The sequence below is a fragment of the Stegostoma tigrinum genome, chromosome 14 (assembly GCF_030684315.1).
Source record: "Stegostoma tigrinum isolate sSteTig4 chromosome 14, sSteTig4.hap1, whole genome shotgun sequence".
In the NCBI taxonomy this organism is placed as follows: domain Eukaryota; kingdom Metazoa; phylum Chordata; class Chondrichthyes; order Orectolobiformes; family Stegostomatidae; genus Stegostoma; species Stegostoma tigrinum.
The window spans coordinates 75,180,182-75,202,711 of NC_081367.1; the positions used below are offsets into that span (position 1 = coordinate 75,180,182).

General features: G+C 42.8%; 1 protein-coding gene across 7 annotated transcripts in view; it reads left to right on the forward strand.

Moving 5' to 3' along the window:
• Positions 1–16,576, forward strand: part of LOC125457547 (F-box only protein 36) — a 313,702-nt gene extending 297,126 nt beyond the window's left edge. For 6 of the 7 annotated variants that reach the window (XM_048541903.2, XM_048541895.2, XM_048541901.2 and 3 more), the window contains one exon: positions 11,055–16,576. In XM_048541903.2, coding sequence (XP_048397860.1) covers positions 11,064–15,224 — 4,161 coding nt within the window. In that variant the 5' untranslated portion in view covers positions 11,055–11,063 and the 3' untranslated portion in view covers positions 15,225–16,576. The remainder of the gene's footprint in view (positions 1–11,054) is intronic. The other variant, XM_059651239.1, reaches the window with a different exon arrangement.
• Positions 16,577–22,530: the final 5,954 nt, after the last annotated feature.

Sequence of the window (22,530 nt, forward strand, 5' to 3'; positions counted from 1 at the left end):
AGTGGCTTATGCTTCTTGGCTTTACAGCCGGGATTTACAATATGTGAGAGACATTTCCTTGCAATTTTCTGTGCAGTATGGTATTTTTCTCACATAATTAGGCTTAATGCCCTGACTATCTTTACATATCATACTCCTATTCAGTTGTTGTTAGGTGGTATAGTTAGTCAAATCCAAGTAGCCCTTTGGACTTTAACTCTTCAAGGTTGAGACATCATAGTTAATTGGACTAAATTGCAAACTTTCTTAACTGACAATTTAAATTATAGTGGTGAACCACATGAGTGTCAAATTATGGAAAAAAGTGATCCTAAGTAACCACTGTTCCAAATAAAATGGGCGAGGACCTAAAAAGCCTCCTAGATCTGGGTATGTATCTGACACACCTGTCCAGAGAGAAGCCACAAAACCATTTCTGAAAATGTTTGTTGATGTAAGTTGGCATTAGAAAGACAGCACATAGTACATAGAGCATCACCAAGATACAGCTCTTGTTGAGTTAGATCTTAAACTACTGAGTGGATGCTTGCTCTAGCAGCCAAATTGCCAACCATGGATTATGCAGTTAGTCACCTTGATAAGTTCCCAACGTCAGCAGATATATATACTGACAGTGTGTATGTCAGAAACAATTGAATTGACTTCTTGCCTGTGTGGGAAGTGAGAGGCTTTGTTTCAGCAGATGTAGACCCTCTATTGTCTATACCCTTGTTCAAACTTCCCAATTAAAATTAAGATTAAAAATGAATCTTGTGTTAAGTGGGACCTGTTAAGATTTAAAAGAATTGTTATAGGACACTTTTCTGTCAGGGGCACAGACAGGAGATTTGGTAGCAGTGAACATGAATCTAGGATAAAGGCAGATGACAGCAAGTCAGAGAATGAGGTAACTCTGAAGAATAAAACTGCAATTATTTCAGTGCAAGGGGTCTAACAGGTAAGGCACGTATCGGAACATGGGACTAGGACATTGTAGCTACTAAAGAAAGTTGGCTGAGGGAAGGAGAGGACAGGCAGCTCTGTGTCCTGGGTTTTGGATGCTGTAGGAAAGATGGAAAGGGAGGCAAGAGAGGAGAGGAAGTGACATTTTTGATTAGGAAAACATTACTGCTGTAACTAGCGAGGATATTTCTGGGGAATTGTCCAGATGTAATTAGAAAAAAGAAAGGGATGATAACCTTGATGGGATTGTATTATAACCTACCCCCCCCCACCGCCCCCACTACAACCCCCAATTGTCAGGGGGAAATTGAGGAGCAAATATTAGAGATCTCAAATATATGCAAGAATAATAGGGAATTTTAATTTTCCAAACATTGATTGGGACAACAAGATTTGGATGGTGAAGAATTTGTTAAATGTGTTCCAGAAAATGTTCCTTATCAATATGTAAATGTTCCCACTTGAGGAGTAAAACTTGACCATCTCTTAGGAAATAAGGCAGGGCAAATAACAAATGTTACTGGAGGAAAATGTTGGAACTAGTGGTCATAACTATTTTAGAACAAATAGAATTACAGAAAAGGATAAGTCTTCTGTAAAAAATAAAGTTCTTAACTGGAATAAGGAAAATTTTAATGGTATGAGATAAGAACTTTCAAAAGTTGATTGGAGCAGACTGTTTGCTGGTAAAGGAATGACTGACAAGTAGGAGGCTGAGGCATTATATGCCTGTTAAAGTAAAGGGTAAGGCTGGTAAGAATAGGGAAAAATGGATGAATAAAATATTGAGGTTCTAGTTAAGAATAAAAAAGACATATATTAGATATAGACAACTGAGATCAAATTAATCTCTTCAAAAGTATAGAGAGTGTAGGGGCGTTCTTAAGACGGAAATTGGGAAGTGAAAGAGGGGATATGAGACAGCCTTGGCCGGTCAGGTTAAGGATAATCCAAAGAGATTCTACAAGCACATAAAGTGCAAAATAGCAACTGGAGAGAGACTAAGGCTCTTCTTTGTGTTGAAGCTCAGGAGGTAGGAGAGACATCAAATGAATTTTTTGCATCAGATTTTACTGCGGAGAAAGAAATGGAGGCTACAGAACTCGGGGAAATAAATATTGATGTTTTGAAAACAGTTCATGTCACAGAGGAAAGGCTGAAGGTCTTAAAACAAAGGTGGAAAAATCTCCAGGACCTGATCAAGTATATCCCAGGATGTTATGGGAAGTTAGGGAGGACACTGCAGGCCCCTGGTAGAAATATCTGTATCATCAATAACCACTGGTTAGATGCCACAGGACTGGACTGTGACTGATGTTATGTCATTGTTTGAGAAAGGCTGTAAGGAGAAGCCTGGAAACTGCAGAGCTGTGAGACTGACATCGGTGATGGGTAGGTTGATGGAAGTTCTGAAAGATAGAATTTACATGATTTGGAGAGGCAAGGTATGATTAGGGATAGTCAGCATGGTTTCATGCGAGGGAAATCCTGTCTCACAAACTTGATAATAAAATGTGAGGCTGGATGAACACAGCAGGCCAAGCAGCATCTCAGGAGCACAAAAGCTGACGTTTCGGGCCTAGACCCTTCATCAGAGAGGGGGATGGGGAGAGGGAGCTGGAATAAATAGGGAGAGAGGGGGAGGCGGACCGAAGATGGAGAGTAAAGAAGATAGGTGGAGAGAGTATAGGTGGGGAGGTAGGGAGTAGATAGGTCAGTCCAGGGAAGACGGACAGGTCAAGGAGGTGGGATGAGGTTAGTAGGTAGCTGGGGGTGCGGCTTGGTGTGGGAGGAAGGGATGGGCGAGAGGAAGAACCGGTTAGGAAGGCAGAGACAGGTTGGACTGGTTTTGGGATGCAGTGGGTGGGGGGGAAGAGCTGGGCTGGTTGTGTGGTGCAGTGGGGGGAGGGGACGAACTAGGCTGGTTTAGGGATGCAGTGGGGGAAGGGGAGATTTTGAAACTGGTGAAGTCCACATTGATACCATATGGCTGCAGGGTTCCCAGGCGGAATATGAGTTGCTGTTCCTGCAACCTTCGGGTGGCATCATTGTGGCAGTGCAGGAGGCCCATGATGGACATGTCATCTAGAGAATGGGAGGGGGAGTGGAAATGGTTTGCGACTGGGAGGTGCAGTTGTTTGTTGCGAACTGATGCGACTGGGAGGTGCAGTTGATAGAATTTTTTGAGGAAATAACTTAAAAAGATTGAGGGCAGAGCCATATATGGTGCTTACTTGGACTTTAGACAAGCTTTGGCAAGGTTCCGCATAGTATTCTACTTAGTAAAGTTGGATTCAGGGACAGCTTGCTAATCAGATGCAAAATTTACCTGACAATAAGAGACAGAAGGTGGTGGTGGAGGGTTGGTTTTTGGACTGGAGGCCTTTGACTAGCGGTGTTCCACAGGGATCGGTACTGGGTCCACTTCTGTTTGTCATTTCTATAAATGATTTGGATAGAACAGAAGAGGCATGAATAGTAAGGTTGCGCATAAGACCAAAATTGATGGTATAGTGGACAGTGAAGAGGTTATCTAGTATTACATGGAGATCTTGATCAGTTAGGCCAATGGGCTGAGGAGTGGGAGATCGATTTTAATTTGGATACATGCGATGTATTGCATTTTGGTAAAAGAAACAAGGACAGTATTTCTACAATTAATGGTAGCACCCTGCTTTGTGTAGTAGAACAGAGAGACCAAGGAGCTTAGGTGCATAGTTTTTTTGAAATTTGCATTATAGGTACCCAGGATAGTTTTAAGATGACATTTATCACGCCTGCCTTCATTGCTCAGACATTTGAGTATAGGAGTCGGGATGTCATGTTGAGGCTGGACAAGATGTTAGTGAAGCCTCTTCTGGAGTACTGTGTGCAGTTTTTGTCGTCCTGCTATAGGAATGATATTATTAAATTGGAGAGGGTTCAGAAAAGATTTATCGGGGTGTTGCCAGGAATAGACAGTTTGAGTAATAAAAATAGGCTGGGACTTTTTTCACTGGAGTGTATGAGGTTGTGGGGTGACCTTAGAGAGTTTTATAAAATCATGAGGGACGTAGGTAAAAAGTGATTGACAAGGGTCTTTTCCCTCAGGTGGGAGTGTTCAAAACTAGGGGGGCATATTTTTAAGGTGAAAGGAGAAAGATTTAAAAAGGGTATGAGGAGCAACTTTTTTTACAGTGGTGGATACAGGTAGAGTTACGCTTAAAAGACATTTGGATGACTACACAAAAGTTTGCAGGGATATAGGCCAAATGCAGGCAGTTGGGACTTAGTTTAGTTTGGGAACATGGTTGGCATGGACTTGTTGGACGGAAGGGCCTATTTCCATGCTGTATGTCTTTACATTATGCCATATATCCTCTCCAACTGGGAATTCTCAAGCAGATGAAATAATTATTTGTCCTTACCCAATATATCCAAACGAATAGGCTTCATATGGTCTTAGAACAGATATGAATCTAAATTGTACATGGAAGCTAGGAATCACAATATGGTTATCACATGGGTAGCTTATAAAGGTGAGTGAGAATATTGTTACTACCTTATTGAAACAGTACCAAAATAGTGTATTAATATGTAATATTACAAACACTATTTTTTGCTTTAACTCTCAAATGCCAGTTAGAATATGCTTTCCGGAGTTAATTGATACACGTAAGAGGGAGGAAGTTTCTTTTAATGTTACAGATGATTTAAAAGGATGTTAAGTAACCATTTTGAGAAATGCAACACTACTATTGAACTTCTGCCAGAAAATCTGATACAAATTAAGGTGTGGTTAGCTAATACCCATCCAACTTTGACTGAAGTGATTCAAAAAATTGAAGAGATTAAAAAGGATATTACCACTTTCAAAGTAACTAATTGGTGGGATGATTTATGGGATTGGAGTACATTTGGAATACGGATTTATCCTTGTGTTCATATAATATGTTACAGTGTTAATAGTGTACTTTAATATTTTTTCATGTTTTTTTAAACTGAATTTGTGAAGTGGAAAGAATGCAACAGTTCAACATGGATTTGGTGTTACACAGTGAGAATTTAATTAATTGTAAGAATGTAATATTAGTCATACATTAATAGTTAATTTTAGTGAATACAAATACTTAAGCACAAGAGAGAATTTGGTCATGGTTTGTGATCAGGGTCAAGAGGAGGGACTGTGGTCAGGGTGGCCAGCAGCAGAAATGGCTATGAGACTGGATAAAAGCTACAATTAAGCATACTGGGAACTTTGGTCAAGTTCGTTTAAACTCTGACCTAGGATGAAACTGCAGCAAGGAGATGATGTCATAGTCATAGTGTCATACTGCATGGAAATAGACCATTCGGTCCAACTAGTCCACACCAACCCTGTTCCCAAACTAAACTAGTCCCACCTGCCTGCATTTGGCCAATATCACTCCAAACCTTTCCTATTTATGGATTTATCCAAATGTCTTTTAAACACTGCAACTGTGCCACTATCCATCACTTCCTTTGGAATTTTATTCCACAAACTAACTACACTCTGTGTAAAAAAGTTGACCCTCACGTCCTTCCTAAATCTTCTTTCACCTTAAAATATATCCTTTAGTATTGAACTCCTGCACCTTAGGGAAAAGAAGTGTTATATTTTTTCAATGTCTCATTAGAGTGTTTTGTACCTTGCGATATTGTACTTTGTTTTGGTGATTGCACTACACATTGTGTATCATATTCTTTTGTTTCGTGGGGAGTCTTGGAGCGTAGGTGCATTATAATCACTGAAGAGAGGTTACTGTGTCCAAACTGACGATAGAAACTAAAGCTTAAAATGAGCTGCAGGCTGTCACCACTCTCTTCACAATCTCTCCATTATCATGTGATCTTTCACATTATTCCTCACACATCTTTCCTATTTGCATAGTTAAATCTTGACCCTTTACTCTACCATTATCACTGATTAATCCATTTTGAATAGATCATCATCATTTTCACTCATCTCGCTTGTGTTGGTTCATCCTGTGGTGATCTGTTCTATAAGCTGTGACTAGCAGCTTCCTGTGTTGACCAAATAAGGGCAGTCATAGTGGTCCACTAGACATACTGGCACCAATATTGCCTGATGTGCAGCACGGAATGTGACATTCATGACTTGGTATTAACATTCGGGGGCTGTTTATCAGTAAACTCCATTAGCTGGGATTGGACATTGTGATCAAGTTTCAGTCAAAACAACGGCTGAGTTTCTGGAAGAGTGAGTACATTTTAGCATTAAGTTAACAGCACAAAGGACTTTCTTCATTTGCTAGTATTTGTGATTTACTTCCGTGAAGTATGTGCTCTAATGTTTCTTGATTTGTTACAGTTAGTTAAGCCCTGAACACAACATTTAACTCTTTTTAAAAATCTTTTCAGCTATAACTGGAAATACAATTTTTAAAAATTCTACAGGGATTGTAAGACAACATGCTTTTCAAACTATTGCTGTATTTCATGTAATGACAGCCTATCCTCTTCCAGTTCCAGTGAAGACTAGGTTGGACAAAGTCAGAAGTCACACAACATCAGGTTATAGTCTCAGTGATAATGGGAACTGCAGATGCTGGAGAACCCAAGATAACAAAATGTGAGGCTGGATGAACACAGCAGGCCCAGCAGCATCTCAGGAGCACAAAAGCTGACGTTTCGGGCCTGGACCCTTCATCAGAGAGGGGGATGGGGTGAGGGTTCTGGAATAAATAGGGAGAGAGGGGGAGGCGGACCGAAGATGGAGAGAAAAGAAGATAGGTGGAGAGGAGAGTATAGATGGGGAGGTAGGGAGGGGATAGGTCAGTCCAGGGAAGACGGACAGGTCAAGGAGGTGGGCTGAGGTTAGTAGGTAGGAGATGGAGGTGCGGCTTGGGGTGGGAGGAAGGGATGGGTGAGAGGAAGAACAGGTTAGGGAGGCAGAGACAGGTTGGACTGGTTTTGGGATGCATTGGGTGGAGGGGAAGAGCTGGGCTGGTTGTGTGGGGCAGTGGGGGGAGGGGATGAACTGGGCTGGTTTTGGGATGCAGTGGGGGAAGGGGAGATTTTGAAGCTGGTGAAGTCCACATTGATACCATTGGGCTGTAGGGTTCCCAAGCGGAATATGAGTTGCTGTTCCTGCAACCTTCGGGTGGCATCATTGTGACACTGCCGGAGGCCCATGATGGACATGTCATCTAAAGAATGGGAGGGGGAGTGGAAATGGTTTGCGACTGGGAGGTGTAGTTGTTTATTGCAAACCGAGCGGAGGTGTTCTGCAAAGCGGTCCCCAAGCTTCCGCTTGGTTTCCCCAATGTAGAGGAAGCCACACCAGGTACAATGGATGCAGTATACCACATTGGCAGATGTGCAGGTGAACCTCTGCTTAATACGGAAAGTCATGGGACCTCCCACCCACAGCCTCCAACCTCATTGTTCCCCAACCCCGCACGGCCCGTTTCTATCTCCTTCCCAAAATCCACAAACCTGCCTGCCCTGGTCGACCCATTGTCTCAGCCTGTTCCTGCCCCACCAAACTCATCTCACCTATCTGGACTCCATTTTCTCCCCTTTGGTCCAGGAACTCCCTACCTAAGTCCGTGACACCACACACGCCCTCCACCTCCTCCAGGACTTCCAATTCCCTGGCCCCCAACACCTCATTTTCACCATGGACGTCCAGTCTCTCTACACCTGTATTCCGCATGCAGATGGCCTCAAGCCCTCTGCTGCTTCTTGTCTCGCAGGCCCAACAATTCCCCCTCCACCGACCACCCTCATCTGCCTAGCCAAACTCGTCCTCACCCTCAACAACTTCTCTTTCGATTCCTCCCACTTCCTACAGACAAAGAGGGTGGCCATGGGCACCCACATGGGCCCAAGCTCTGCCTGTCGTTTTGTAGGTTACGTGGAACAGACCCTCTTCCGCACCTACACAGGCCCCAAACCCCACCACTTTCTCCGTTACATTGATGACTGATGACTGTATCGGCGCCGCGTCTTGCTCCCCAGAGGAGCCCGAACAGTTCATCCACTTCACCAACACCTTCCACCCCAACCTTCAGTTCACCTGGGCCATCTCCAGCACATCCCTCACCTTCCTGGACCTCTCAGTCTCCATCTCAGGCAACCAGCTTGTAACTGATGTCCATTTCAAGCCCACCAACTCCCACAGCTACCTAGAATACACGTCCTCCCACCCACCCTCCTGCAAAAACTCCATCCCCTATTCCCAAGTCCTCCGCCTCTGCCGCACCTGCTCCCACGATGAGGCATTCCACTCTCGCACATCCCAGATGTCCAAGTATTTTAAAGACCGCAACTTTGCCCCCACAGTGGTCGAGAACGCCCTTGACCGCATCTCCTGCATTTCCCGCAACACATCCCTCACACCCCGCCCCCGCCACAACCACCCAAAGAGGATTCCCCTCATTCTCACACACCACCCCACCAACCTCCGGGTACAACGCATCATCCTCCGACACTTCCGCCATCTACAATCCGACCCCACCACCCAAGACATTTTTCCATCCCCACCCTTGTCTGCTTTCCAGAGAGACCACTTTCTCCGTGACTCCCTTGTTCGCCCCACACTGCCCTCCAACACCACCACACCCGGCACCTTCCCCTGCAACCGCAGGAAATGCTACACTTGCCCCAGCAACTCCTCCCTCACCCCTATCCCAGGCCCCAAGATGACTTTCCATATTAAGCAGAGGTTCACCTGCACATCTGCCAATGTGGTATACTGCATCCATTGTACCTGGTGTGGCTTCCTCTACATTGGGGAAACCAAGCGGAGGCTTGGGGACCACTTTGCAGAACACCTCCGCTTGGTTCGCAATAAATAACTACACCTCCCAGTCGCAAACCATTTCCACTCCCCCTCCCATTCTTTAGATGACATGTCCATCATGGGCCTCCTGCAGTGCCACAATGATGCCACCCGAAGGTTGCTGGAACAGCAACTCATATTCTGCTTGGGAACCCTGCAGCCCAATCGTATCAATGTGGACTTCACCAGCTTCAAAATCTCCCCTTCCCCCACCGCATCCCAAAACCAGCCCAGTTCGTCCCTTCCCCCCACTGCACCACACAACCAGCCCAGCTCTTCCCCTCCACCCACTGCATCCCAAAACCAGTCCAACCTGTCTTTGCCTCCCTAACCTGTTCTTCCTCTCACCCATCCCTTCCTCCCACCCCAAGCCGCACCTCCATCTACTACCTACTAACCTCATCCCACCTCCTTGACCTGTCCGTCTTCCCTGGACTGACCTATCCCCTCCCTACCTCCCCACCTATACTCTCCTCTCCACCTATCTTCTTTTCTCTCCATCTTCGGTCCGCCTCCCCCTCTCCCCCTATTTATTCCAGAACCCTCACCCCATCCCCGTCTCTGATGAAGGTTCCAGGTCCGAAACGTCAGCTTTTGTGCTCCTGAGATGCTGCTGGGCCTGCTGTGTTCATCCAGCCTCACATTTTGTTATCAGGTTATAGTCTAACAGGTTTATTTGAAATTTACAAGCTTTCGGAGTGTAGCCTCTTTATCAGGTGAAAGGGCTATGCTCCAAAAGCTTGTGATTTCAAATTATCCTGTTGAACTATAACCTGGTGTCATGTGACTTCTGACTAATTCCAGTGAAAACTTTGTCACCTACCTATACTGAATCACATGTTAGTGAAAATACATATTCAAACTGTAACTTCAATCCTTTTTTTTATTATTGGCTTTTGGGCATGAAATTGAACATGTGGTGGCGCATAGTGCAGTAGATTATGTTGATGACTAGTTTGCCTTATCCAACTGAGATTCCTCTTTAAACAGAGCAACAAACCTGCCAAATGCTCTACTACCTACTGTTTTTGCAATTTGCCAACATTTATTTATGAAAATAGTTAATGTCATAATAACCAGATAATTGGTGTTTTTGTGTATTATTGGCCAAGTCACAAGAAACCAATTCCCCGTCAAGGGTAACTGGGGATGGGCAACAAATCTGCTGTAAAAAAAACAAGAATGCTGGGAAAACTCAGCAGGCCTGGCAGCATTTTTGCATGGAGAAAACAGTTAATATTTCAAGTCCAGTGACCTTTCTACAGAACATCTGCTGGCCTGACCAGCATCACCCATTCCTTCACAATTACAGAAACACAAACATTTCTGTCTGCTCGATGTTGAGGAAATGAAATGCAGACTGGGTGACTGCTTTGCAGAACACCTACGTTCTGTCTGTAAAAAAAAAAGACTCTGAGCTTCCTGCCACTTCAACATACCACCTGTTCCGTAGCCAACACCTATTTATCCCCACTCTTTGCTTGATGTTAGTTCTGTAAGGTCAAGGTGGGCATGGACCAGGAGCCTCAACATGGAAGCACTCTCGTGTGGCACTGCGCTGGATCCTTCAGAGACCCCACAGAGTTTGGCGAAGCCACGGAAATATATGTGTGGGAGGTGGGGGTTTTGGGGTGACTGTGACCACTCCAGCATTTGGAGGGTTTTTTTTGGCGGGGGTGGCCTGTCTGTCCCGTGAAGGATGTAGTCTGGCTCTGGTCTCACTCAGTCTGAGCGATGCCCAGAAATGCCATCAACTCCAAAGGGAGTATGGCCCTAGATTAGAGCCCCTAGTCCAGAGAGTGTGTCTACACTTCTTCCAGCTCCCGGCTGGGCCAAGTCAGGCAGGTGGGTCATCCCAATGCAGTTTCACTATCCTATCCTTCCCTGTATTCAAGAATTCCACCTAGGATCACCAAATGTAACTTAGTTTTGGCAGGTATCTTTTGGATAAAGCATGTGTTTACAAATTATAAGCAAGTCTAAAGTAAATTTCAGATCACCTGGTTAGATGAACAACAGAATAGCACAACTTCTTTACGTTAACACCATACATAGAACAGAGAACAATATAGCGCAGAACAGGACCTTCGGCCCCCGATGTTGTACTGACCTGTGAACTAACCTAAGCCCCTCCCCCTACACAATCCCATCATTATCCATATACAGTTAAGGATAAAGCTTCAATGTGTTTACACATCTGTTTTTACTTATAACTATAGACATGAAATCTACATTAATCCCTGATCTGCACTTGGTCAGAGGTGACTCAGATTCTAGCGCTGACTTGAATTTATTTTTTTTCTAGAAGATTGCCATGCCTTCAAGTACAGATATGATGGACAACTCCCACAGCCAGACTGTCCTTTGCTGCTTGAATGAACAACGCACCAAAGGAGTCTTTTGTGATGTAACCATTGTTGTGGAGGACGCCAAGTTTAAAGCCCACAAAAATGTCTTGGCAGCAGCCAGCATTTACTTTAAGAATCTCTTTTCAAGCCAGGAGTTGTGGTTGGTTGGCCATATCCTGGAGCTGCCTGACTTCAAGGCAGATGTGTTTGCAGAAATACTGCAATTCATCTATAGTGCAAAGGTAGCTCTCAAAGGGTATGAGAGAGTTCAAGAACTCGTTGATGCTGGGAAAAGACTAGGCATATCATTTTTGGAAAATCTGATGCCCATTCCTCAGCAACACACTGAACCTGTAACTGCACTACGCAGTTGTTCACCTAATTCTACTCAGTCTGTTTCTTCTGCTTCTTCCCACTCCTTGCCAACTAGCCTTCCAAATCTCAAAGCAGAGGATTGCAATGCTAGGAGTGACAAAGGCAGTGAGGATTTCCATTGTGTAAATGGACCTCGAATCACAAATGCATTTTCAATTTTTGACATGCAGGCTGGCAGTGACATGTATTTTCCAGTTGACTTGACAACCAATTGTAACAAAAAAACAACAGAATCCAATAAGCTGTCCATGGTATATGTTGGCCAGGATGCAAATGGCACACAGCAGATACCTGCTCATACTTTTGCTGAACATTCCTATGCTGTATCTTCTTCTCAAAAAGATCAGCAAAATGTTGATCCTCCTTATGATCTTCAAGTAAAGGAAGCTGTGCAAGAAAATGAACAACCTTTGTGCAATATTAATAGCAATACTGCTGATTCTGGAGCTTCACAGGAGATGCAGTTGGAAGACCAAATTTCCAAAGCCCCGCAAACACTCTACACTGCAAGCTCAACTGGCTTTAATGTTTTACGATTTAACTTGAATGCTTTGCAAACTGCAAATGATAGTAGCCTAGGAATTGTTGTGCCAGCTACTGGTCCATTAAATGGACCTGATGTGGAGACAAAGGAAACTGAAGATGGAGGCACTGATGAAGAAAGAACTTCTGCTACGGAAAACACGAGCAAATTAGTATCTAATACTGTTTGGTCTGAAACTGCACCAGCAGTACCATGCCAAACTCCTTACAATTGTAAATATTGCCCACGATCTTTTAGTACTCGAGCATCATTGAATGTCCATTCCCAAATCCACACAACACTTTTAGAGAAGCCCTTATCTTGTAGGCACTGTGGTAAACCATTTGTTCATCTAAAGAGGCTGCAGACTCATGAGCATCTTTGCAAAGGACCAGGAACTACTTTGTCTGATCGTGAATCAGCTGATGAGCAAGTGGAGAATATTTGTAGTGACAATGAAGTTGCAAGTGGTGAGGACGATCGAAATTCAATTTCTCACACTTTAGAAATAGAACATTCCAACAAGCGCCCATTGAAATTGGTGCGGTCAAGGAGAGGCAACAGCTCCCCAGAACCAGAACATTTTGTGAAAGTTGTCGAGGGACACATTTTATATTTTTGCAGTGTTTGCAAACGTTCCTATGTAACTCTGTCAAGCTTAAAGAGACATGCCAATGTTCATTCTTGGCGGCGAACATATCCCTGTCACTACTGCAATAAGGTATTTGCATTAGCTGAATATCGTACTAAACATGAAATATGGCATACTGGAGAGAGACGCTATCAGTGCATCTTTTGTCTAGAGACATTTATGACCTACTATACTTTGAAAACCCATCAGAAATCTTTTCATGGCATTGACCCAGGTCTTCCCACAAACAAGAAAGCAGCAAGTGGTGGATACAGAGCCAAGATGTACCCATTCAAACTTTACAGACTTCTACCTATGAAACTACAAAAAAGGCCTTACAAAACGTACACTAGATCTTGCCCAGAAAACTGCAAAGATAATAAAGTCGTCGGAGTTCCTTCAACTGATGAAAATGAAAGTTCTCTTGACATCAATAATTTTTCCGTCAGTAGTAGCATATCATCTACTTCAGAGCACTTGCAAGATAAGTTGCTATCTTCAGAAATTATGCCTTCGCAGGAGTCTTCCCTTTGTGCACCAGGATCCTTTCTCACGGAACGATCTGAAAGTGGTGCAAGGGAAACATGCCTCTTGGCTGAATGCGAAGATGGCAGTCTTTCCGCTGGCTGCTATCTTAACGATCCTCTATTTTCTTGCACATCAACAGAAAATGAAACCTACCATAATGATAAAGATGATACTGATAATAGGCAACAACCATTGGCCACTGACATGAACAGTACAGCTTTTTCTGTTATTAACTATGGGCACACAGCTCAGTCTGTTATAATGCATAGTAATAGGGTTTCATCTGTTATAAAACATGGAAATGCATTTTCTTCAGTCATTACGTACAACCATGGAGTACAGTCTGGTAATGATATTTACCATTCACTTTCACAGACTAATATGAGCAACGATCCTTTGGATACAAATCCAAGGAAAAATATTTCTAAAGATTGTGTTAGATTTCAGAAAAAAGGTATCTACAAAAAGGGAAATGAACAAATCACAGAACTGGCTGCAACACAAAAAAATCATTCAAGTCCTTTTTCTGGAGGATGTCGAACAGAAACTTATATTGCAAAGCCTGCCTTCCCTGGAACCTCCACAAATAGTCAAGTAGCTCCTCTTTGCCAAATTACAGTGAAGATCGGGGATAAAGCAGTTGTACAAAGACAAATTACTGGATCCAAACAGTTCCGTAGAAAAGGTAGAAAACCTAAGTATATGATTCCAAATGAAGAAAAGATGGTCCAGGATATTAAATTAGAAGAATGTGAAGATCAGATTACCAAGTCACCCAGTTACACAGATCCTATTGGAAGTATTGCAGATTCTGCTGGAGGCATCGAAACATGTGATGAAATGAGTGATCATGACTCAAATGACAAACTTTGGAGACCATACTATTCATATAAGCCAAAAAAGAGATCTAAAGGCTTTAATAAACTGAGAAAATCTAGATGGAAGAAAAATGGTGGATGCGATGTTGATAGCCCTTCTGTTCCAATTCCTGCTATCAGTGAAGATCAGAATTTTGACATCCCAAAAGGAATTGCTTTAAACAAAGAGATTAATGATGTATCTCAAGAATCTAATTGTACATTTGGCGATAAAACAAAACATACTGAAGAAGCAAAAAGACAAAGACAACTAAAATGCCATTCAACAACAAAGCCTTATTCATGTACTATTTGCACAAAATTATTTCCAAACTCTTCTACATTGAAAATGCATATGAGATGTCACACTGGTGAGCAACCTTTTTCCTGCAAATCCTGTGGCCGACGGTTTTCTGTCCAAGGAAATCTCCATAAACATGAACGCATCCATTTGGGTGTTAAAGAATTTGTTTGCCTCTACTGCAACAAGGCCTTCACTTTGAGTGAAACTCTTAAAAAGCATGAAAGGATCCACACTGGGGAGAAGCGGTACCGCTGTCACTTCTGCCCTCGGCGTTTCCTTTACTTGAAGACCAAGAAGAATCATGAGCAAAGACATTTGGAAAGAAAGCGTGCTCAGCAGGTAGGAAAAGAGCATGTTTGTTTCCAGTGTTTTAAGGTTTGCAAAACAGCAGCTGCACTTGGTATGCACCAAAAAAAGCATTTAATAAAGCATCCTAGTTGTGAGGATACAGAAGGATCGAAGAACTACGAAAGTGATCTCCACACAAATATGACTTGTCCAACTGTAGCCGAAACTAAGCTTAAAAATAGGACAGAGGCAGAGAACAAACTGAAATTAGCAACTACTACAAGTAATTGTGAACAGAACCACAGTTCATGCGACACAGAGCTCAGCCCTGATTGTGGCCAGCCTCATCTGCCAACTGTTCAAACTAATAGTGCAAAATACCCATGGCCAAGTGCTCATGACATCAGTGCAGATCCTTTACAGAGATCGCTACCACAGAATAGTGAGAACATTTGGCAGATTCACCAGCAAAATATAGACATTAATCTGCCTATTTGCAGAAATATTTCTTATCAATGTGAGAATAGCAACAGAGATGACAGCAGAATTGCTTTCTACCAACATTCTACTAAAATGTTTTATTCTCATCAGGGCGAAGGGATGGTCTACAAAGCCATGTAAAAAACGGTCCAATCTTGAGGATTTAGTGCTTTCTCCAGCTATAGATTGGAATATCATTGAAACCCAAAATGTTTAGGTTAAAAGCACATTGTTGTGTTTAAGAGATTGTGCTGCAGGAGATGATGCAAGTATTACAGGTCAAACTCTCAAGTGACCTCGGGAAAGAAATCATGTTACCTCTTTTTTTAAAGTCATTTTCTGGAAGGAAATAAATACCACTATTACTCCTAAAACCATTATTTCCCAGTTGTTTCTGAAAATTTCCCTTGTTTAAAACATCATTATGTTGAAACTTTAAAAATGTATCTAATTTTTTTACGTCTAATGGGGTGTTTACTGAAGCTTCTAATGCCGAGAAGGAAGCTTGCAGCATTGGTTTAAGTAGAAGCAAGTTGGGTATTAATTAAACTTACTTTCAAAGTTAAAGTGAATAGTGTTAATGCAAAGCATCCGTCCAAGATATTAAAATAGCCAATTATATGACTAGAAAGGTCCAAAAGTCATGACAACTGGTAGCAGTTTTGTATGTACAGATACATATATGTATATTTGTGTGTGTATATATGTATATATATCTGTCTTTTTCATTAGTAAGATACAACTATAGATATGTGATGTATACTGTGCCCACAAGTACCATTTTCCCTCCTCTTGCACAGTGACATTTAACTGTATTTAGATCACTGAGTTTAAAAAAAACTGTTGTCAGTTTGCTCTTTCTCAGAGTGTAACATGCTTTAGTTTGTATTTTTTGCCCAGAAAATAGTGTTTGAAACATTTAAGGAGATTTCCTGATGTACATGTCAGCAATAACTTGAAATTCAATTCTATAAATGTGTGACTGTTGTTGGATTAAAATTTCATGTAACAAATGTAAAGGAATTTGTCAAACTAAGGGTTACTTTTTTTGGGAGGGAGGTATGGAAGGGGAAAGGTTTTTTTTGTATTAAAAGGATGTGATCACTGTAGATGCCATTGGAATTAATTTGATGTAATAAAGCAAATTAAACAATATATTTTTTAGCTTTCCTTGTTGAAATGTGACATTTTGATTCATTTTCCATACTTTTGTTTTTAATACATTGCAGGTCATATAGACAGTGGTTGGTAATGACAGTAGATAAATCTTCATGACAGGATATCAGTTTTCCTGACAGCCACTCACAAATAAACTAGCCCTTTTTTAAAATATTGATGTGATAGAGTCAAGCAGCATCAAAACAGACCCTTCGATCCAACCAGTCCATGCGGAACATAATCCCAACTAAACTAGCCCACTGCCTGCTCTTGGCCCATACCCCTCCAAACCTAAGTGTCTTGTTAAAATGTCATAATTGTGCCTGCATCATATCTTGAAGACTTCAATCATATCATCCCTTAACCTTCTAAATTCTTGAAAATATGCCTAATTTAAACAATCTCTCCTCCTAACTTAACACTCAAAAGTCCAGGTATCATTCTGGTAAACCCATATTGCACTCCTTCTAAAGTCAATATATCCTCCCAAAGGGGTGGTACCAAAATCTGCTCACAGTACTCCAAGTGGGGTCTGACAAGGATTTTGGATAACTGCAGCACAACTTCAGCATCCTTGTAGTCCAGACCTCTCAATACAAAGGCCAGCATTCCATTTGCTTTCTTGATTTATTTCTGCACCTGTTTGTGACATTTTAAGAATCTACATACTTGAACCCCAAGACCCTTTGGACATTCACTCTCTTTAACTTTATGCCATCCAGAACGTATCCTGATCTATCCTTTTATGGTCCAAAATGGATAACCTCATACTTGCTGATATCGAACTCCAGTCGCCACAATTTTGTCCATTCACCTAACTTATCTATACCTTATGTAATTTTGTGCTATCATTCACACTGTCCAAAATGCCACCTAACCTTTTGTACCTTAGTTACTTCTGCAAAGAATTCAATGAGGCTTGTCAGGAAAGACCTACCTGTCATGCAACCACACTGCTTGTCCCTGATTAACTGAAAACTATTGAGGTGTTCAGTTAGTCCTCTCAGGGGTATAAACTAATTTAGTATTGTGTTAAATGTTTATTTAAACATCCTCCACTGTTTTTTTTTAATGGTTATGCCCCTCAGTAGATTTTCCCAGTTTACTGTAGATGGTCTCTGTCTCATTTCATTAAAGTCAGCCTTGCCTAAATCTAAAGTTCTAGTAGTTGATTCATACTTTTCACTTTCAAATGCTACATTGAACTTGATCATGTTATGATTACTATTTGACAAATGTTCACACACAATTAGGATACTAATTAAATCTGGCTCATTACTCATTCCTAAGTCCAATATTGTTTATTGATTTGTTGCATCAAGGACATTGTGACTATTCTGTGCCTTTAAGAGTCTATTTTGTTCTTTTTTTCTTTAAAAGTTCTTGAAGTATTTTGATAATCTCTCAGTATTTATATTGAATTATACACCTCCCTACATTTATATTGGAAGTATTCGTGCTTGTCTTTACTTAAAATATCTCTTAATTTATCCCTTTCAAGGACAAAGCTTGCATTTTTACTGCACTTTCTTTTAATGTTGCAAAATATTTAAAAATACTTATTCCAAAGTCTTCAGAGGTTACAGAGATTGAGATCATGGTTCATTTTGTACCTTCTACGTTTCATTATTGTTCTAATAAATTAACCATTAAACTTCAAACTTTTAACAGACCACCTTCAGCCCACTTTATTGTTATTTACATTATTTAATGGAAAGTATTTATAAAGTGAGCTGCAAGTATCTTTGTAATGAAGAATATACAGAGAGGGATGGAGGTTACTCCTTTGTAATACATCCATGTGTGTTAATCTGTACAACCTCCTAAAATTGTTATTTTCAGGTTAACTTTTATAATAAGTGCATCACAAGACCATAAAATATGGGAGCAGTAGACTATGTGGACCATTGAGTATGCTCTGTATTAAACAAGATTATCTGATGATCCTCAACTTTACTTTCCTGCCACCACCCCGTGCCTCGATTCTCTTACTTATTTTTTAAAACCTGTCTATCTCAGCCTTGAACATACTTCACAACCCAGCTTCGACAGCCCTCTGTGATAAAGAGTTCCACAAATCGAGAGAAGAAACTCCTGCTCATCTCTGTCCCAACTTAGGTCAGAAGGCATAATCTCAGAAACAGAAGCTCAGCAGGTCTGACAGCATCTGTGAAGAACAAATCAGAGTTACATTTCACGTCTGGTGCCCCTTCTTCAGAACAGGGACCATTAACTGTGATAAAATCGTGTGAAGCTGGATGAACACAGCAGACAAAGCAACATCAGAGGAGCAGGAAAGCTGACGTTTCAGGTCAAGACCCTTCTTCAGAAAAAACGTTAAATGTGACTTTTTTCTTTACAGATGCTGCCAGACCTGCTGAGCAACTTTTGGTTTAGTTCCTGATTTACAGTATCTGAAGTTCTTTTGCTTTTTATTTGGCATAATCTCAGACTCTCCCACATGAGGAAACAACATTTCTGTATCTACCCTGTCGTGTCCCCTAAGAATGTTGTTTCATTTAAGGTCACCCCTCATTCTGCTAAGCAGCAATGTTTATAGGACCAGACAACTCAACGTCTCCTTATAAAATCCCTCTATACTCTGGATCAGTTTAGTGATGGGAAGGTGATGGCCTAGTGGTATTATCATCGTGTTGCCAATTGTGAGGAAAGACCCAATTGGTTCATTAATGTCCTTTAGGGATGGAAAACTGCCAACCTTACCTGGCTTTACCTACATGTGACTCCAGGCCGATAATACATACTGGCCTGGCCAGCAACGTCCATATCCAGTGTGTTTAAAAAAAATCTCAGAACTGTCGCCAAAGCCCTTTTGTTGATATAAAAGGGCCAAACTGTTCACATATTTTAGGTATGGTCTGACTAGTGTCCTATATATACTTTTAGCAGGTCTTCTCAATTTCTTTGTTTCATTCCCTTTAGAATTGAAAGGCTAACAGTCTATTTGCCTTCCCCATTTCTGCTGATCTTGTATTTTTGTGATTTATGAGCAAGGACTCATAAATCCCTCTGTGCTGTAGCTTTCTGCAATCTTTCTCCATTGACAGAAGACATGAATATTAAAGTGCATTACCTCACATTTTCCATATTATATTTAACTTGCTAAGAATGGGCAGCCCTCCGCTCCAATCCCAACCTCACCATAAAACCTGCAGACAAGGGAGGAACAGTTGTAGTATGGTGCACTGGCCTCTACGTCGCTGAGGCCAGACGCCTCCTCCTACCTTCCCCCGGATCATGATCGCACCCCCGAGCACGAAACCATCCACAATCTCATCATCTCAGGTGACGTCCCACCCACAGCCACCAACCTCATTGTTCCCCAACCCCGCACCGCCCGCTCCTATCTCCTTCCCAAAATCCACAAAGCTTCCTGCCTTGGTCGACCCATTGTCTCCGCCTGCTCCTGCCTCACCGAACCTATCTCCAACTAGCTGGACTCCATTTTCTCCCCCTTGGTCCAGGAACTCCCTATGTACATCTGCGACACCACCCACGCCCTCCATCTCCTCCGGAACTTCCAATTCCCTGGGCCCCAACACCTCATTTTTACTATGGACGCCCAGTCCTTATACATGCACATTCCCCATGCAGATGGCCTAAAGGCCCTCCGGTTCTTCCTGTCCCCCAGACCCGACCAGGCCCCTCCACCGACACCCTCATCCGCCGAGCTGAACTTGTTCTCGCCCTCAACAACTTCTCTTTCGATTCCTCCCACTTCCTACAGGCAAAGGGGGTGGCCATGGGTACTCACATGGGCTCAGGCTATGCCTGTCTCTTTGTAGGTTATGTGGAACAATTCCTCTTCCGCACCTACACTGGCCCTAAACCCCACCTCTTCCTCTGTTACATTGATGACTGTATCAGCACCGACTCGTGCTCCCACGAGGAGCATGAACAGTTCATTCACTTCACCAACACCTTCCACCCCAACCTTAAGTTCACCTGGACTGTCTCTAACACCTCCCTCACCTTCCTGGACCCCTCTGTCTCCATCTCTGGCAACCACCTAGAAACCGATATCCATTTCAAGCCCACTGACTCCCACAGTTACCTGGAATACACGTCCTCCCACCCACCTTCCTGCAAATATGCTTTTCCCTATTCCCAATTCCTTCTCCTTCGCATCTGCCACATCTGCTCCCAGGATGAGGCATTCCACTCCTGTACATCTCAGATGTCCTCGTTTTTCAAGGACTCAACATCCCCCCACCACCCCCACAGCACTGGTCAAAAATGCCCTCGACCGTGTCTTCTGCATTTCCCACAACTCATCCCTCACACCCGTCCCCGCAATAACCAGCAAAAGAGAATCCCCCTCATCCTCACATACCACCCCACCAACCTCTGGATCCAACGCATCATCCTCTGACACTTCCATCATCTGCAATCCAGCCCCACCATCAAAGACATTTTTCCCTCCCCACCCTTGTCTGCTTTCCGGAGGGACCACTCTCTCCATGACTCCATTGTCTGCTCCACACTCCCCTCCAACCCCACCACACCCAACACTTGCCCCTGCAACCGCTGGAAGTGCTACACCTGCTCCCACACCTCGTCCCTCACCCCTATCCCAGGCCCCAAGAAGGCTTTCCACATCAAGCAGATGTTCACCTGCACATCTGCCAATGTGGTATACTGCATCCGTTGTGGCATCCTCTACATCGGGGAAACCAAGTGGAGGCTTGGGGACCACCTTGCAGAACACCTACGCTCGGTTCACAATAAACAACTGCACCTCCCAGTTGAGAACCATTTCAACTCCCCCTCCCATTTCTCAGATGACATGTCCATCCTGGGCCTCCTGCAGTGCCACAATGATGCCACCCGAAGGTTGCAGGAACAGCACCTCATATTCCGCTTGGGAACCCTGCAGCCCAATGGTATCAATGTAGATTTCATAAGCTTCAAAATCTCCCATCCCCCCCACTGCATCCCAAAACCAGTCCAGCTCGTCCCTGCCTCCCTAGCCTTTTCTTCCTCTCACCTATCCCCTCCTCCCACCTCAAGCCGCACCCCCATTTCCTACCTACTAACCTCATCCCAACCCCTTGACCTGTCCATCCTCCCTGGACTGACCTATCCCCTCCCCACCTACACTCACCTCTACTGGCTCCATCCCCACCTCTTTAACTTGTCTGTCTCCTCTCCACCTATCTTCTCCTCTATCCATCTTCAATTCACCTCCCCCTCTCTCCGTATTTATTTCAGAACCCTCTCCCTTTTCCCCCATTTCTGCTGTAGGGTCTAGGCCGAAAATGTCAGCTTTTCTGCTCCTAAGATGTTGCTTGGCCTGCTGAGTTCATCCAGCTCTACATTTTGTTATCTTGGATTCTCTAGCATCTGCAGTTCCTACTATCTAAGATTGTCCCTAGTCACTTGTCCACACCTCTTGTAGATTATGTCAACCTCATCACTTGCTTCCCCACCTACTTTATCCATAAACTTATTAGTACTACATTCACTTCCTTCACCCAAGTCATCCATTAACATTGTAACCTCAGCAATGAATCTGTGGCAGGCCACTGGTTACAAATTGCCATCCTTAAAAAGCACTCCTTGTACTAACCTTGTCTTTGTTATGAGGTACAAGTTTGCTATTATTAACTGTGAAATGTACCTTAAAGGGATGACAATGGATAGATAATAGCAAACACTTAAATAGCGTATGATGAAACCATAAGAGTCATAGAGATATACAGTGTGGAAACAAACCCTTCAGTACAACTTGTCCATGGCCAGCAGATATCCTAAATAAATCCATTTGCCAGCTTTTGGCCCTTATCCCTCTAAACCCTTTCTATTCATATACCCATCAAGGTACCTTTTAAATGTTGTAATTGTACCAGCTTCCATCATTTCCTCTGGTAGCTCATGCCATAGATGCACCAACTTCTGCCTGAAAAGGTTGTCCCTTAGGTTCCTTTTAAATCTTTCCCCTCTCATCTTAAACCTATGCCCTCTCATTTTGGACTCCCCCACCTCTGGGAAAAGAAACCTTGTCAACCTAATCTATTCATGCCCATCATGATTTTGTAATCTCTATATGGTCACCCCTCAGCTTCCAATGCTCCAGGGAAAATAGCTCCAGTCTATTCACCTTCTCCATATAGCTGAAACCCTCCAACCGTGGCAACATCCTTGTGAATCTTTTCTGAATCCTTTCAAGTTTTACAACCTCCTTCCTAATTCTACCCAGTAAAAAAACAAAATGGGAAAGGTGACCCAACCATAGCTAACAAAGGAAATTATGGACAGTAGAAGATGA